Consider the following 18,675-nt stretch of genomic DNA (forward strand, 5'->3'; position numbering starts at 1 on the left):
AAGCTTCCCACACTCTGCTGTCGGGTCCCCGCCTGCTCCTCGCGCTTCTTCAGCCCTGGACTCAGTGTCCGTCACTGTCAGAGAAGCACACAACCTGAAGCGAGTGGATGGGGTTTTGTTATTGTTTGTTTTTGTTTGTTTGCCTTGAGAAAGTGTTGGATTTCTTTTTTCTTTCTTTTTTTTTTTTTTTACACATTATTCAGAATGAAAGTCCTGCCCTAATCGAGCCTCCTGACAAGTGTGGCTGATGTGCTCTAACAGACATTATTCCCTCCTGATGCCCATCGCCAACCTGTCAGATGCCAAGTAAAAATTATTTTGCTGAAGTAATTTCAGGGAAATCCAGCGAGAGGTTTGGTGATGTCTTTGTCAAAGGGTCATCCACACTAGACTGGACACACTTACTTATAGGCCATTTCTGTGTAATGGATCCGGATGGAAAACACTTGCTCATTCTCATCTATCACTAATTTCATTGTCTTAAGACACTACCTGTGGGAAAGCCTGGTGGATTCTGCTTACATTTCTAACCTAGAGGACACTGATTATTCATTTGTCCTTCATACTTTCCTCTTTTGTTGGGTGGGTATTTTAAACCTAGTTGAAACTTATCAGTTTCCCTTGAAATATGCTGATGTTTAATATAGCCGTCCCTGGATATGACTATACATATAAATTAGTAGGAAAATTACAAGAAAAAGAAAGTTAAAATAGAACATGGTTTCTGCTACTTTTGTGATGACCTGGCTTAAGTTTAAAGAATTTTATAGTTGTCTGTTCACTTCATAGTAGTGCAGCTTATCCTAATGTTCTTTTATGGTTTTTTAAAAAATATATTTTATTGATTTTTTACAGAGAGGAAGGGAAAGGGATAGAGAGTTAGAAACATCCATGAGAGAGAAACATGGATCAGCTGCCTCCTGCACACCCCCTACTGGGGATGTGCCCGTAAGCAAGGTGCATGCCCTTGACCGGAATCGAACCTGGGACTCTTTAGTCCACAGGCCGACCCTCTAGCCATTGAGCCAAACTGGTCAGGGCTCTTTTATGGTTTTAACCCTCTTGATTAGTAGCACACATTCTTTAAAACTTTTAAGCAAAATGTTACCCTTTCTCTGTTCCGAAGCAACCACGTTTGGTGTTCAGCTGAGCATGCATGCAAGTTCTTGGCCAGACATAGAGCTTGCTATTGAAGTTCTGATACCCTGCAGCCCACCTCCCTTAGCAGTTAACCATCCCTCCAGGGGAGGAGGTAAGTCAGCCTCCTACATGTTCACAGAAGAATGTGACCCCTGCTTCTCGTGCATGTTTTAGCGAAGGTGAAAGATCTGTGTTTAATCAACACACAGACTTGTCAGGCGCCTTCGAATACTTGTCAGTGTGCAGTCATAGAATCGCCCGTTGCAGAACTTGACAAAGATACTTTTGGGGCATCAGGAAGCAGTCTATATAGGCCATTCATTTCTTCAGGTTCTTGGAGCTTCCCTTATTGAGGCAAATCACCAGGAAACAATGTACCTCAGCTATATTATTTCCACTCTCAGCAGAAATGCTATTACTCAGGTAAGATTTAATATTGTGCCTTCAGCACATGGGAGAAAACATTCCCATCTTTTGTGCCACCTAGTTGAAGGCATTTATATGAAAGAAAAGTTTGTTTTTTACAACACAGAGTTGAAGACATTACTCAGTGTCTCTTATAAAGTGGCTTCCATCAAAAGTTTCTCCTTGGTATTAATGCTAAGGGGAAAACTTTGTCTCACATGTTTTCTTTTTTGATAGAGTAAGGACTGTGTCATGCAATATCCCTCCCCACTTTTTTCCTGAGCTGTGAGCAAAGCTGCATGCAGTGCTCCGTGGGCATAATGCCGTATCCAGTATGTATAGTGTCTCTTTCACCATTCTGCTGTCTTTAACAATCAAATGCTTAATTGTATATTTGGTTTAATTTTGAAACTACTTACCATCCTTTTTGCAAGAATTAAACCAAATAAACTGTTGTCAAAGAAGGGATAATTGCCCATAATAATTTGAGTTTGTAACGATTTGTACCTTAGAGAAGCCAACTTCCATTACCTTGAAAATTTACTCATTCTGGACCAAACACCTCTCCGTATACTGTATTGATCTGTAGAAATATATCTGCCAGGCTCTAGCCAATTAGCTCAGTAGTTAGAGCATCAACCCAGGGACTGAAGTGTCACAGGTTTGATTCCCACTCAAGGGAACATGCCTGGGTTGCAGGCTATATCCCTAGTCCTGTTTGGGGCGCGTGACCAATTGATGTGTCTCTTTCACGTCAATATTTCTGTCTTTCTCTCCCTTCTTCCACTCTCTCTGAGAAGCAATGGAAAAAATATCCTTGGGTGAGGATTAAAAACAAATAAATAAATAAATATACCTGCCGTGACATGATGTCTAGAGCCCAAGCGGATACTTATGGAATCCATGGGTCAGAGCTGCCTTTACATTTTTAGTATAATGGACTTGGCATGTTGACATGGGAGCCTGGTGCGTTGAGGAGAGGTATCCATCATGGAAACATTAACGAGTCTGGGTTTTCTGCAGTAAGCCCTAACATGCTCCAAACTTTCAAGTACAAATGATGCTAACGAAGGCTGCTTCTATATTTATGTCAGTGGGTTTCCATCCAGAGACATACACAAAACCCCTAACGAATAAGTGCACTTAACAGTTTTCCTCTGCTAAAAGATGAGAACTCTGACTAGGTGTAATGTTTCTGCTCCTACCAGCTGTACATATGATTATAGTTTTTATGTGGCTGTTCCATTTCCCTTTCACCCTCCAGCTAAAAAATCAGTTCAATAAATATATTCACAGGACATTTTAAATCTGAAAAGGGCTGCTGCCGATGAAAATAGAGTTCTGTAATCTTGACAGGAAGCAGAGCCCGTACCCAGTAATCTGTTCACTCATGAATGACCACAGCTGGGATGCAGCACATTCAATTTTATATTGTGTAGGTAAAACAGTATTAAAATTTTATGTACTAAGCTCTGAAGTAAATATGACGAAATGTTGCCATTTTAAAAGTTCTGGATGATAGGTCATGTGTATTTGTTTTATTACTCTTTCCACTTTCCTGTAGGCTGAAATGTTTTTCATGATTTTCCAAAGTATGTACTGGTGAGAAAAAAAGAAATCTGTTTGTTTAGGCTGGAGAGGGGATAGAGAGAGGGCGAGGGAACAGCCATGCCCTGAACCTTGCAGGCATGGGGATTTACAAGAGGTTTCTGTTAAAGTAAAAAAATTCTTAACTTAGTTTGGATTATTTCCTGATGGAAAGTATTCTTTGTAGACAGTAAAGGCAGTTATTTACGATAATATTTTTGCATGTGATGTGTTCATTGGTGACACAACATTGTACAGAGTGTCAATTTCTCTGTGCAGGGCTCTGCCCGCGCACCTCTCATTTAGGCGTCAGCTGTGTGAACCAGATGCAGCCAGCCTGCTCCCTGCAGGTTACTAATCTAAAAGGGTCCCTCTGGCTGCCCCATCGCCAGTGGGATGCATCCGGTCCTTAGCCTGAGGTTTTAGCTCTAGAAAAACCTGCAGACAACCAACCAGTGTGGAAGATCAGATTCCTTAAGATATGTCAAAATACCTTATTTGAAGAAAACATTGCATGTGGGTGCACACATGTACATATGTATGTTATCCCCCCCTTTTTTTTCTGTTCTTAAAGGGGACAGGAGGAGGACTTCCTGATCTATATGACTGTGTGATGCTGCATGGCTCATTATAGATGAGAATTCTGGATGCTACCAACTGTTAATTCCTAGGTCATAGGCATATTTCTGGGCGTCTGGAAATACAAGGCTGAAAGGAATTGTCACTTTCACTTTTTAGGAGGCTCCCTGGTCCCAAAGGCTCTTTTGAGGCAAGTGAAATGCAAGGCCAAGGATTGGGGGTGGGGGGGTAGGTATATGGTTCAGTGTTTATACGCTCTTGGGGCATATGGTTCATGGTGTGTGGAGATATATACATATGTCTAGGGGAGCTTCCATTTCAGACAGGGCTTTGGAGCATGGCGCCGGTGGGCGCAGCAGTGGCTCTCAACCGCTGTTTCTGCCACCACCTCAGTTATAGGTGAAACCTCTCCTCTGTGACATCTCTCACTGCATGTACTTCTCAACCAGGGGCAGGGGTATCATTGGGGTTGGGGATTCTTTCTGCCTGCACTTTGGGAACCACCAATGGAGAATAGAAAGCAGTCATCCGGAAATCTTCATTCCACTTTTGGGTGCCAGTTCTGCCATTAATGGCTCCTGGGATAGGCCTAACGCCTGGTAGGTGATCAATAGGTTTTTATGAAGTGTGGCCTGAACTGACCGGCTGTGTAATCCTGAGCAGGCCGATCAATCTCTCTGGCTTCAGTTTTTCCCCTGCAGAATGAGGCAAATGGCTTAGGTGACTTCTAGGCCCCCTTCCAGGTGTGAAGTTTTATGATTCCGTGACTGGACCTTTACGACCTCCAAGGAGATTGACTTGACAGGAATGTTAAGGGTGAATGAAGTGAGGGAGGAAATGCCCCTTTGTCTGAATTAGTCTGGTATTTCCTTCTTGACTACTATTGTAAGAGCTTATTTAACTTGAGGTTTTCCTTGTAGTTTTACCTATGTCGGCTGTCATTCTCTGGGTAGATGGTAAACTCTTTTAAGGACTAGAGCCAGGACTTCCCCCCTACTTCTGTGTGCCTCAAAATATAAGGCACCGTCATGCCAAACAGCAGTGCGAAGGGATCCACACAGTGTTCACACAGCTCATCTTACTCATGAGGGAAGCATTGCAGAGGACAGTGAAGATTAGGGGTGAGTGGCTGAATTGCGGCTGAGCCCAGCCGACTGGTCTCCAGGCGAGTCTCCAGTTTTAAGGCAGCCTGGTTACCTGACTTCAAGATTCAGGCTCTAGGAAAGCCCAGAGGGGAGCATAGAGACTGTGTCATAGCAACCACCGGCCTGGCCATGGGATCTGCTTTTTTCTGTTCCTGTTTCTGGCCTTATGTGATAGGCATCTTTCAGCTCATTCTACTGGCATCGTTTTTCACATCTTATTTAAGTCCAACAGTTTTCTTCCTGGGCTACAACACATTCTTCTGTCAAAGATTACCCTGATGCTCTGGAAGGTAGGGCTCACTGAGGAGTGGCAGGTTCCATTCCCGGTCAAGGGCATGTACCTGGGTTGCAGGTTTGATCCCTGGCCCTGGTCAGAGTACATGTGGGAGGCAACAAATCTATGTGTCCCTCACATCCATGTTTTTCTCTTTCTCCCCCTCCCTTCCTTCTACTCTCTCTAAAAATCAATGGAAAAAATATCCTTAGGTGAAGATTAACAACAAAAAAACAAAAATAAAGAAAACAGATTACCCTGAATAGCAGGTCCCTCAATAGGCCCCTTATCCTTTTGCTATACATTTCTAACTTCTCCGTGTGTGCGTGGGTGGGGCCGTGATTGTGGATAAAATATCCTCTGTTCACTAAGTCACTTATTCTCTCTTTGGCAGATAATAGTGACCAGTCCTTGGTCAGTAGTGAGTTTCAGAGAAATAGATGATTTGAGAAATCTTAAGGGGGTATAACCATAGGTCATGCTAGATGGATGTTACCACTATTTACTGCCAAAAGGAGCAGAGAGAGAGAAGTTAATTTGAAAGGAAAAATGATGCATTCCTTTTGGGTATGTCGAGTTTTCTGGGTATGTTCAGACTTTGCGTGAAGCGTTGATCTCCTCTGTGAGGGCAACCAGATAGTTGAGTGACAGGAGTTGGAGGGCTAGTTGTACACAGTATTCTACTGTTCCTTTTGTTTTTTTAAACCATGTAATTGTAAGCGCCCATTTAAAAATTTTTTCTTGCCTGTGCCCTGTAGGTATTTGCATTTGTGATGCCGTATATACATACAATGAGAAATGGGGGGTTGAGCCTTACCAAATTTAAGAGTTTGGGGGTTTTTCTTTCTTTTTATTTAAATTAAGATTAAAAGGGTTTTTAATAAAAGTTATCAAAAGTGGCCTGGGTCTTAAAGCTGTTACTCTCAAGTTTTTAATGTTTCCTCTATATAATTACACAGACTTAGTTTCTGGCCTTAAATCATCATACCTATTTTCAGCTTCCCTGAAATCAAGGGTACCCTGTGCCATATCAATTAAAGCAAAAGTACTTTCAATTAAAGGTGTTAAGTATGAGTCTGAAAAGATTAATTCTTCATAAAAGGATGACCTTCAGTAGTTAGATGCAATTAGGCATTTTTCCAACTATATTTCATCCTGATGGGGCAAGTCGACTACTCACAATCAATCACTGTGATCTTTTCAGAGGTGGGTATTTTAGGTTCAGAGTTATAAAAGAATGACTTGACTAGGCAACCTCTATACCTTGAGCTAGAGAAGATGTAGATAAGAGATTGTGGGTGTTGGATACTACTTTTGTGGTATTAACATTGAAAGAATCAGGGTATTCTAAGTACAGTTCTTACACATGCCTTCTTATGGCCAAAAGTAATGTTTTCTTCTGAACAAAATAATTTAGAGAAGACTGATCAAAGGACAGAGAAGAAAGGAACAGTGACATAAATTAGCATCAAACCAAATTCCTTTTCATCTTTTTATTCTTCTGTCAGTTCAGTAGGAAATCACTCTAAACACTTGCTTTCCTGTGACCCTTTTTTCTTGGGTAGTTTTGGTTCTAATTCAACCTTTGCTGATATTCAGCACACAAAACCAAGGTTATTAGATAAATGAATGCTTGCTGATCTTTTTATGGTAACGTAAAGTCTTGGGGGATATTTTTTTTTTCTCAAAAGCAAAAGGAATTGAGCATTTCTATATGTACAAGGTATTTTCAATATAGAATTCTTGGTCTTCACTCTGCCACTCATTAAATTTGTATACTTGGAAACGCCTTGAACATACCTAAAAGCTGGAAAACAAGTAATATCTGATTGGTGTACCTCAAAGGTTGATTGTTGGATAAAGTGAGATTTGATTAATGAGATTTGATCAGTGTTTCTAAAAGTGGGGTCACAGGACCCCACTAAGGGTCCTTGAGATCCTTTCAGGGAGCCCATGAGGTTAAAACTATTTTTATGATAATATTAAGAAATTATCCGCTCTTGTCACTCTCATTCTTTCTCACTTGTACAGTGAAATTTCTCAGCGGCTGGCTACGTGATATGGCAAATATAAGAGCCGGCTGTCTTAAGCCAGACGTTACAGAGATTTACAAAATAGAAAACAATGCACTCTTTTCACTGATTTGTTTTTCTTTTGGAAAGCAATTTTCATAAAAACGTTTTACATTAACATGTGATGAGTTAATGTCATTTTCAAATAAAGTAATAAATATTTTAAATTTTATCAGTTTAAATTTCCAGTACACTAGATCTTGATATATATAATCAACACAAACAAGAGCTCATTAGGGGTCTTTAATGCATTTTAAAAATGGAAAGGGCTTCTAAGACTATAAGTATGAGACCTGCTGATGTATGTGGAAGCACTAGGTAAACGTGTGGTGGCTTCAGTAGTTTATTAAGAAAACCCAGGCTGTGTAAACAATCCAACATGTAAGCGGCCTTCCCACTGCCCACACTGATGCTCATGGCACATGCCACTCCAGGGTGGGGCTGCTTATCCCAGGGTACCACATGATCTCCGGGCCATCTACAGTAGTCTGCAATTTCCTGTGTCTGTCATGTGTCTATTCTTTTAGAGAGTTCAAAATTTTCACAGTGTTCAGTTTCTCAGGAGGTCCTAAAGGAAGCCCAGCTGGCCCTGCCAGTGTTGTTCAGTGGTTAAAATGTCATGCACTGAAAGGTTGCGGGTTCTGTTCCTGGTCAAGGACATGTACCTGGGTTGCAGGTTCAATTCCTGGCCCCAGTCCAGGTGCCTGCAGGAGGCAACCATTGATGGGTCTCTTTTATCTCTCTCTCTCGCTCTCTCTCTCTCTCTCTCTCTCTCTTTCTCTCTCTCTCTCTCTCTCTCTCTCTCTCTTCCCTCCCTCCCTTCCTTCCATTCTGTCTAAAAATCAATGATAAACATATCCTTGGGTGAGGATTAACAACATCAAAAAGAAGCACAGCTATAGGAATTTCTGGTGTCCCCTAGTCCCATTCTGTCTCTGAGTAGAATAGCGATAAAGTTAAAATTGGGGACGCTGAGAGGAGATGCAAAGTTGTTCAATGCTCTTGTCCGTGGCCTGCGCTTGGGCATCCCTTGGCTTTTTTGACTCTTTACTTCTCTGCTTGTGGAGAGGTGTTAGACGTGGGCCATCTTCTCTAGGCATTGGGAGAAGGGCTTTCTCTCAGTCCGTACTGGACCAGGGAGGCCTTTGCTGTCTTTCTGGGCCTCCTTGCATTTAGTTCAATGGGATGTGGTAGGACATAAAGAACCAAGATCAGGATAAGGACCAAAACAGCCCAGAGATGGCTGGTGTCATCATGATTTGAGCACTGTACATAGAGACCAGGGGATAGTTACCAGAGTTTTAGGGGACCACAGCTGGAGTGCTAAACAGGATTTGATCACATTCAGGGCACGGGAAGGTCAATGTTTAGGGATGTTTAGTAATCAAGCTATTTCTGTCTCTGTTTTACACTCTTGATGGCTGAGCAAGTAGTTGAGTACTTACAAACATTACTATTTCATATTTTGTACTGCAGTTTTTTAAGGTGTTTTTATTTAATTTAGCATCTGTTGAGTTAGTCATAACATTCTTAGGAAATTTAAAAACCATTCTAATTTATTGCTCACTGCAGCTTATCATTATTTGAAATTAATATAAATGGAAAACTCATTTATTTACTTGTTTCATATTTCCCCAGTGTCACTTAATTTTTTTGATTGAGTATATATATATAGGGTGGGGAAAAAGTAGCTTTACAGTTGTTTATGTAGAAAATAATACAGTAATCCTCTATAATAAAGAGGTGATATGCAAATTGACTGTCACACCCTCATAAAGATGGCTGCCGATGACCAAGCCAGCAGGGGGGTTAGTGAGGGACGACCAAACGACTGAACAGCAGGCTGCATGGGGCGACCAGGCCAGCGAAGGGGCCAAGAGGGGCGACCAGGCGAGCAGAGGGTGGCAGTTGGGAGCAACCAGGCCGGGAGGAGGGGGCAGTAAGAGGTGACCAAGCGAGGGGTGACTAGGCCAGTGGGGGTGGACAGTTGGGGGTGACCAGGATGGCAGTGGGGGGCATTTAGGGGCGACCAGGCCGGCAAAGGGGGGGCAGTTAGGAGCAACAGGCAAGCAGGGAGGGGGCAGTTGGGGGCAACCTGGCTGGCAGCAGGGGTTAGTTAGCGGCAACCAGGCCAGCACACAGAGGCAGTGAGGGGCAGTCAGGCCAGTGGGGGGGGTGTCAGTTAGGGGCAAGCAGGCAAGCAGGCAGGTGACCGATTAGGAGCCAGCGGTCCAGGATTGTGAAAGGGATTGTGCCTAAACCGGCAGTTGGACATCCCCCGAGGGGTCCCGGATTGGAGAGGGTGCAGGCTGGGCTGAGGGAACCCCCCCCTCCTGTGCATGAATTCCGTGCACTGGGCCTCTAGTCTACACTAATAAAAGAGAAACATGGTAATTGGCATATGACCGCTACCCTTTTCATTGGCTAATCAGGGCGATATGCAAATTAACTGCCAACTAAGATGGCAGTTAACCGCCAACAAAGATGGCGGTTAATTTGCATATGTAGGCACAATGCAGGGAGGCAAAAGGGAAAGCAGGAAGAAGCCCCCTGCCACTGACAGTGATCGGAAACCCAGGGGGGAGCTAAGAGCCGGGGGGCAGGGCAAACAAAGGTGGCCGCCTTTGCCCTGCCCCCCAGCCATGATTGGAGAATCGGGCGCCTTTGCCGCCCTGGCCAGTGATAGCAAGAAGTAGGGATGGAGCCAGCGATGGGAGCTGGGCACGGTCGAAGCTGGCAGTCCCGGGAGCTAGGGGTCCCTTGCCTAGGCCTAAAGCGGAGCCCGCGATCGCGGTGCCGCTGCAGCTGCGGGTCCCCGCTGCCCTGGCCGGACGCCTCTGCTAGAGGCGTTAGGCCTGGGCAGGGGCGGAGCCTGCAACTGGGGCGGGGAGCTGGCGGTCCCCTGCCCAGTTTAATGCCTCTGCCAGAGGCGTTAGGCCTGGGCAGGGGCAGAGCGGGAGATCGCAGGGAGCTGGGGGTCCCCTGCCCAGGCCTAATGCCTCGGCCAGAGGCCTTAGGCTTGGGCAGGGGCAGAGCGGGAGATCGCGGCGCCGCTGCCGCTGCAGGTCCCCGCTGCCCAGGCCAGACGCCTTGGCAGGGGTGGAGCCTGCAAACGCGGGGAGCTGGGGGTCCCCTGCCCAGGCCTAACGCCTCTGGCCGAGGCATTAGGCTTGGGCAGGGGCAGAGCGGGAGATCGCGGCGCCACTGCCGCTGCGGGTCCCCGCTGCCCGGGCCAGACACCTCGGCAGGGGCGGAGCCTGCAACCGCGGGGATCTGGGGATCCCCTGCCCAGGCTTAACGCCTCGGCCAGAGACGTTAGGCCTGGGCAGGGTCAGAGCGGGAGATCACGGGGAGCTGGGGGTGCCCTGCCCAGGCCTAACGCCTCTGCCAGAGGCCTCAGGCCTGGGCAAGGGGCCAATCCGGTGATCAGCGATCGGAGGGTGATGAGGGTGAACTCCTCTGGCTGAGGCATCAGGCCTGGGCGGGGGGCGGAGCTGGGGAGTGGGGGGATATGATGGTCCCCTTGCCCAGGCCTGAAGCCTGGGTCAGAGGCGTCAGGCTTGGGGGGGGGGTGGAGCAAGCGATCAGAGGGAGATGGGGGTCCCCTGCCCAGGCATGATTCCTGGGCTAGAGGCATCAGGCCTGGGCGGGGGTCAGAGCCAGTGATCGGGGGGAGATGGGGGTCCCCTGTCCAAGCCTGACACCTCTGGCCGAGGCATCAGGCCTGGGCAAAGGTGGAGCCGGTGATGGGGGGGAGAGTGGGGTCCCTGCCCAGGCCTGACACCTGGGCCAGAGGCATCAGGCCTGGGCCAGGGGCAGAGCCAGCAATCGGAGGGGTCTGGGGGTCCCCTGCCCAGGCCTGACACCTGGGCCAGAGGCATCAGGCCTGGGCTGGGGGCAGAACCAGTGATGGGGGGAAATGAGGGTCCCCTGCCCAGGCCTGACGCCTCTGGCAGAGGTGTCAGGCCTGGGCAAGGGGCCGATCCTGCGATTGGAGGGTGATGGGGGTCAACGCCTGAGGGCTCCCAGTATGTGAGAGGGGGCAGGCTGGGCTGAGGGACACCCCCCCCACACACCCAGTGCACGACTTTCGTGCACTGGGCCCCTAGTTAGTAAATAATAATAAAAGAGTAAACTCTGTGTTTCATGAACTCACAACTGTAAACCTACTTTTATCCCACCCTGTGTGTATATGTTATAGTTTATGTATTGTATATTTACTTAAATAGGGTTTTATATATTCAGTGGGTAATTTCACAACATTCAGGTCCCCTCTGTTTAGATTAAAAAAATATAACCACGGAATATGTACCTTACTCTGGGCATTTTGTTGTATGATTTAATGTGTAGTGCTGTCATGAACTTCAGTGCCACACCTATCTTGTCTGTTTGTTTCACTTTTTAGAAAGTTGATACAATACTATTTTCTCAGAAAAATATGAAAAATGTATTGAATAGCATTCTAAACTAAAAGCTTCTGAAATTTTCTATTATATCTAAGGTTACTAATTTAGTGTAGATTTATTAAATGAATGTTTTATTTTTGGAATTTTGTGATATGAATGGTTTCTATAAGGTAAATTCAACCAATTAAATAAATATCTTCCTTTATTATTGACATAACTATCACTTTCAGTTAAGGAAGTATTTAGAGGTAACCTGAGACTGTAAAATGCTATCTACATGTTAGTAGCATCTTGTAAAAATTGTAATACATTTTCTTTGATTAAAGTCTACTTACTAGATTTTAATGTACTATATGTTATTTATTTCAGAAATTCCAGAAAGGAACTTAATGATATACGATTTGAGTTTACTCCAGGAAGAGGTGAGTTTTAATTGAAATTATTATCTTATTGCTACAAAGAACGTTTCAAAAATTAATTACAAGCACATGTTTATAATTTGCTATTCAAAAATGCTTTCTCTAAAACAAAGGAATGAATGAGGGAGGGATGGAGAGAGGGAAGGAAAGACTTATGATAATTTTAGGGACTCCAAATGGGACCACTATTTTTTAATATTTATTAAATTAACTAGAGGCCCGGTGCACAAAATTTGTGCACTCGGGGGGCGGGGGGAAAAGGTCCCCTCAGCCCAGCCTGTGCCCATTTGCAGTCCAGGACCCCTTGGGGGATGTCCACCTGTTGACTTAGGCCCACTCCCCAGGGATCAGGCCTAAGCTTGCAGTCAGACATCCTTCTGGCAGCCAGGGAGCCCTCGGGGGATGTCTGACTAAAGGCTTAGGCCCCCAAGGGTCGGGCCTAAACTGTTAGTTGGACATTCTTAGTGCTGCCATGGAGGTGGGAGAAGCTCCTGCCACCATCACTGCACTGGCCAGCCATGATCCAGCTTCTGGCTGAGTGGCACTACTCCTCGGTCTGACCTAAACCCTAGAGATTAGTACTTCATTTTACAACTTTTTCTCGGTTTATAGGCAGCAGCAAACTCAGACCACACAGTCGGGTGTGCAAGAAATGTTGCTTTCTTTATTGTTTAGTAACCAAACCTAACTTCAACTTCAGCCCCCATTCTGCCAAGTGAAAAAACAAAATATTATTTAACTTAGGTTCCCCCCCCCCCCTTCTCTGGAGTTGTACTTCCATGTCAGACAGTTTATATCTCAGGCAGAGGTGCCAAAGAACCGAGCAGGTCAACGACATCTGGACCTCAGTCTTCTGTCTGGCCTGGCCCCCACCCAGCTGCCGTTGACCCTCACCTCAGAGCTCAAGTCCATGCTGATCCCTGGTATATTCTCCTCATCTGGGCCTTGAGGCCTCTTGAGTCCAATTTGCTCTCTCCCTTCCTCCCTGCCACCTTCTCTCTCTCACACAAAGAGCTATTGGGATGTCTGGGGTAAGGTCCTCTGACCCCTCCTCAGCCCCATTGCATGGACACCATCTTGGTGCCTGGGTCACAGCCACAACGCTGTGTGGCTGCTCTCAGACCCTCCGTCTCCTGCTGCCTTAGGGAGTGACTCAGTGGGAGGGGAGGGTCACAGTCCTTTTCACATGGCCTCCAACAAACACTCAGTGTTCCTTCCCTCTAGTTCTCCTTCTCCTCCTCACCCCAGTCCAGGCACGTCTATGGGCTGGGCAGGGCAGGGGAGGGTGGGAGGCAGGCGTGTCTCTGACCCAGCACACAGGCTTCCAGATCCCCTGCTCCCCCAGGAGGCCTTCACGCTCTGGACCTCGACACCCAGAACCTGCCCCCTCTCAGCTGCAGGTCTTTGCCCGCAGTGGTCAAGCCTGTGTAGAGCAGTGGTTCTCAACCTTGGCTGCACATTAGAATCACCTTTTCAAAATCCTGATTTCTGGGCCTCATCCTCCGGAAATTCTGTTTCTTTGTTGCTAATGTTGTGGCCCCGCCCCATAACAAAGAAACAGAATTTCCAGAGGATGAGGCCCAGAAATCAGGATTTTAAAGATTCCCAGGTGATTCTAATGTGCAGCCAAGGTTGAGAACCACTGGTTTAGAGGCTTGAAGTCAAGAAGTGCCTCTTTGTTCTCTGCTTTCTGGAGGCGGTCAGCGTGGAACATTCCTGCCTGGACTGGGGAGGGGTCTCTGGGTGTTAAGAATACCAGGAGGGGGAGCACAGACACCTCCTAGAGCTCTGAGATGGGAAAGGCAGCACCCCCTCACCTCTAACCCCAGGATGTTTCTTTAGAAGCAGAAGCCTCATCCTGTGCAGGGGCCTGTGCTGGCTGCCTCAGTTTCTCAGCGACAACGAATTTGATGAACTTCTTTTCCCCACTGCAGTAGCTGCTTCATTTGTTGGTTCTCGCATTTTTCATTAGCTGCTAAATCGCCCCTGTGGCTGCAAACCTGTTGTGCCTGACTCAGCCAGTGGGGAGCTATGGGAGCTGTGCAGGGACAGGGGAAGGGGGAGGGGGGCCCGGCCTGCAGAGAGGGTCAGTGGTGCCTGCCTGGCTGTCTCAGAGGATGTGGCTTAGGTTAGGTCCTGTCCTTTGGCGACTTTAGGAGGGGAGGCCGTGTCCTCCGCTCCCCACTTTGACTCAGGGGTGGAAGTTCTTGCTCTCTGGCCTCATAACTCAGTGGATCATAGTGGGATGCGGCAGGCAGGCAGCTTCTGCGGCTGCACACAGGCACGGGCTGGTGGCTTCTGCAGCCGCACACGGGCGCAGGCCTGCAACCCGGACCGGATCAGGTCACAGGTGGCAGCAGGCGGCTTCTGTGGCTGCACCTGCTGTGGGCAGGCGGCTTCAGAGGTTGCACATGGGCTCGGGCTGTGGGCTTCTGCTGCCTCACAGGGCGCAGGCAGGCGGCTTCTGGGGGGTCGGGGTTGCCGCCTGGCCTGCTCCTGGGCCCTCCCACCCTCCGATCACCATGGTGATCTTGGGGCGCAGGCCAGCCGCCTGTCCCGGGAGTCCGGTGTTGCGGCCTGGCCTGCGCCCCGGCCCTCCCACCCTCCGATCGCCATGGTGATCTCTGGGCGCAGGCCAGCCAGCAACCCTGGCCCCGGGGCATCGGGGTTGCGGCCTGACCTGTGCCCCGGCCCTCCCGCCCTCCAATCGCAGGGCTCAGGCCCTCCTGCCCTCGTATCGCCATGGGGATCGCTGGGCGCAGGCCAGCCGGCAACCCCGCCCCTCGGGGGACCGGGGTTGCTGCCTGGCCTGCTCCCGGACTCTCCCGCCCTCTGATAGCCCGGCGCAGGCCCTCGCCCTCCCATCGCCATGAGGATCTCTGGGCGCAGGCCAGCCAGCAACCCCAACCGGCTTTCCAATGGCGATCACTGGCTGAAGGCGGCCTTTGCCCACCCCCCAGCTCTTGCCTGCCGCTTGGGTTGCAGATCACCATTCTTCAGTCCTTCCCCTTTCACCTCCCAGCATTGCGGCTACGTATGCAAATTAACTGCCATCTTTGTTGGTGGTTAACCGCCATCTTGGCTGGCAGTTAATTTGCATATCGCCCTGATTAGCCAATGGGAAGGGTAGCGGTGGTACGCCAATTACCATGTTTCTCTTTTTTTAGATAGGATTGGGATGACATTGGTCCAAATGAATATATACCAGTAGGTTTCAGGTGTTGGTTTCTATGTTACGTGATCTGCATATTGCACCGTTTGCCTACCACCATATATTAGGACCCCCTTCTCTTCCCACCCCTTCCCACTATAATCAACACACTACTATTTGCTGAACCACTATTGACTACATGAATTCCAGTGACATGTGCTACGTGTGTGTGTGTGTGTGTGTAAATTAAGCATATTAGCTCAGTCATGAAATGAAGTAGTGGCATGCTGATGCAGGGTCTAAAGAATATTATTATGAGAGCATTGAGGATCATATAGCAGTTCTGATGAGGGTTGAGCAGCAAACAGTGATACCATGCTTGGCCTCTGTACTCAGTTCAGACTACACAAAGCCTGTGTTGGGGAGTGTCTATGGCCTCTGTTTGCTGCAGGCATAATTGGTAAGCTCACAAAAAATTAAAAAGTCTTGTACTTCTGGGTTTGCAAAATTTTACCAAATACACTTTATTTATTAATCACAGTTTACTTGGAGATCTTATACACAGAATAAAAATAGTATTATTAGCTTATATACAATGTGTTCCCAAAAATGTATACATACTTTAAAAGCTGAAAATATAATTACATTTAAGTTCAGAGTTTAAAAGCACTGCCAGCAAACAAAATATGTTCCTGGGCCACACACGGCCTGGACTCACTGACTCTGATCTCTGGTTCATGTAAGCACAGAGATCTAATGATTCCCTTCATATTTGAATTAAAATAACGTTTGAAGAACCTTTTACAAACTAATGTAACTAAGGCCCTAATGAATTTGCTCATTGATCTCTCTGGGAACATCCATCTTTGACAATTTAAGACTCAGTCTGTGAAATTGTATGGTGCTGGTTTCTGTTATATAAAAAAAAATTGTTATAATATAAAAATATTGACCAGTCAATGCATTGATAAAATCTGGTAATTTCATAATCAGTGTTTCAAATACAGTAGGTAAAAGAACAGATTCTTATTTTAAGGTTTGTTCTTTCTAACTGATTGTTTTAAATCGAAGATGGCAATAAAAATCAATTTTAATTTAAAGAGCTAACAAAGAAGTGAATTTCTGAGTGGAGGATGTTTGCGGATGAGACAGCCCTATGAGCACTCCCTGGCTTTGTGTGCTGGCATTGGCAGCCTCGTTTGTCATAGTTAGGTCAAGAGTCTTGGCTCCTATTGCTCAGACAGAAACCATAGTGTTGGCTTCTAGGTGATGACTGACCTTCCCTGGGCAGTGAGCACAGGCCCGTTAGTAACGGAAACACCGTGGATATATCGCTGTACCTCTGATTGCTGATGCTGCCTGCGTTTCAGACGTTGTCTGCACCACCTCTGTGCGTGCACACGACAGGTGTGCTATGTCTGGGCTGTATACACACACAGATGTGTACCTATGGCTAGAATATATAACACGAACGTATCCAATATTCTCTGTCCTCCTTTGAGGGTAAGCCCTTTGTATTCATTATGCTGCCCTATGCTCTGGAAACCAGAGCATACATGATTAGTTGACTTGTTTACACATCAGGAATGTTAAGCAGCTTAAAGAAACATAAATTACCATTTACCTTCCTGTTTCAGTTCTATTACTGATATATTACTTATGTGCATACAAAATAACTGCTTAATGGCACACACACAAACACGGAACATGTCTATTTTTGGCCAGCCAGCACGATCTGCTAGCTATTTTAATATGACTCGTTTGGGACCCAGGAGTCCTGAAACTAGTAGACGATGCTGTACACTTTAACTACTTGTGAATGCCATTTGCTCAGGTTCTGTTAAGTGTTAGACCTCAATGTGACTTCGACTGTTCCCATTTTTAACTGCATTCTGTGATTATAGCTCCTTACTCAAGTGCAAATTTTTATTTTAGAGATGATGGTAACACATCTTATACTTTAGAGATGATGGTAACATACCTTATATTTTAGAGATGATGGTAACACATTCAGATGCCTTAGCAGATGATTAGTCAATCTATAAAAATAAAAGCATAATATGCAAATCGACCAAACAGCCGAACAGTGTGGAACAACCATCCAGACGACCTTCCAGACTAAGCCGGGGCTGGGAGGGCTGAGGCAGCCGGCGCTGTGAAGGCCTACTCTTGCATGAATTTCACGTATCGGGCCTCTAGTAGAAATATAATGAATGCCTGCTGTGTGCCCTAGTAAGCCCTTTAATTCATTAGGCTTCTTTTTCTGAAGTTTCCGGGTGCATCCAGGAAGCTGGAGATGGTGAGGCTGCCTATTCTAGCCGGCTTCATAAAGCCAAGTCACCTTCAGAGTGGAACCTTTCGTTAGCTGCTCTGCCCGAGGTTTCATGGAAGGGGATCATTTTATTCCTAAAAGAATTGTATAAGGTATTTTCCAGCAGTAAGGACAAGGTCCAAGATAAGCCCACCTTATATGGAACTTTATAGTTTAGTAAGATTTCTATGTATTTATTTTTTATTTCCATTTTATTTCATTCATCATGAAATAGGATGAGTGAAATGATAGAATACCACAATTTCTTGGAAGTACATAGAATGTACATTGGCTCCCAAATTTTTATTAACATTTGGGAATTCAGGTGATGCATGAAAGGAGAAAGTGCACGAGTGTAAGATGTGTTTTGATGACCTTTGCTGTTCCATCATCAGCACAGTTTTATTTTTTGAGTAATTACTGTGTCAGACACCAGGCTGAGCCCTTTAAAGCCCAAGAATTTGAAAGATCATTGTGCCTCAGATTACTTGATTGCATGGGCATGCATACATACCCATTCACACAATTGCAATATCTAAAACACAGATTTACAAGGAAACGCTGTCTGTGTTGAAGGCAGCCTGTGTCATAGCAAACTGCAGTTCAGTTTAGATGTTTGCTTGATTCAGCAGATGTGCTTGCACATTTTCCCTGACTTTAGAAGACATTAAAAGTCAAAAGTCCATCTGCATTGCTACCCGTTACTGAGCTGGTTTCTTTTTATCCACCTACAGTTCCTGGTGTTTGTGAGAATATAAGAAGGCCATGGGGATCACATCATCTCCTATATAAAAACATCGGGGTTCATAATGGTTCTTTTGAGCACATTGCAAATTTAGTTTCTCTTTACAAGGTCTTCGAGCAGACTTCTCACTTTTATCATTTTCATTCATAGCCTTTCAATTAAGTAATTTCAGCCATATTTATTTGCTATAGCCTGTTCAGTCTCATCTTTATAAGACTGCGAACTCCTGACACTTATCACTGAGAAATATATTCTTTTATTCAACCACATTTTCTAAAAAAATGAATCTGTTGCTATCAAGTGATCAGTGTCATGTTAAAGGAGTTTCTTAAAGAGCTCATCTTATAGTCCAACAAACTCATAGGATGTTTGTACCAAATATAAGGTTGTATCAAATGCTACCTTTTCAGCCTTTGCCATAAATTCTGACTGAATAGCTAC

The 18,675-nt window shown here is 45.9% G+C and overlaps 1 protein-coding gene across 1 annotated transcript in view; it reads left to right on the plus strand.

Annotated features, from left to right (window-relative positions):
- Positions 1-18,675, plus strand: part of STK39 (serine/threonine kinase 39) — a 300,980-nt gene that overhangs the window by 217,466 nt on the left and 64,839 nt on the right. The window contains exon 15 of the mRNA XM_059704214.1: positions 11,978-12,030. Within this exon, the coding sequence (XP_059560197.1) occupies positions 11,978-12,030 (53 nt within the window). The remainder of the gene's footprint in view (positions 1-11,977; positions 12,031-18,675) is intronic.

The sequence above is a fragment of the Myotis daubentonii genome, chromosome 7 (assembly GCF_963259705.1).
Source record: "Myotis daubentonii chromosome 7, mMyoDau2.1, whole genome shotgun sequence".
In the NCBI taxonomy this organism is placed as follows: domain Eukaryota; kingdom Metazoa; phylum Chordata; class Mammalia; order Chiroptera; family Vespertilionidae; genus Myotis; species Myotis daubentonii.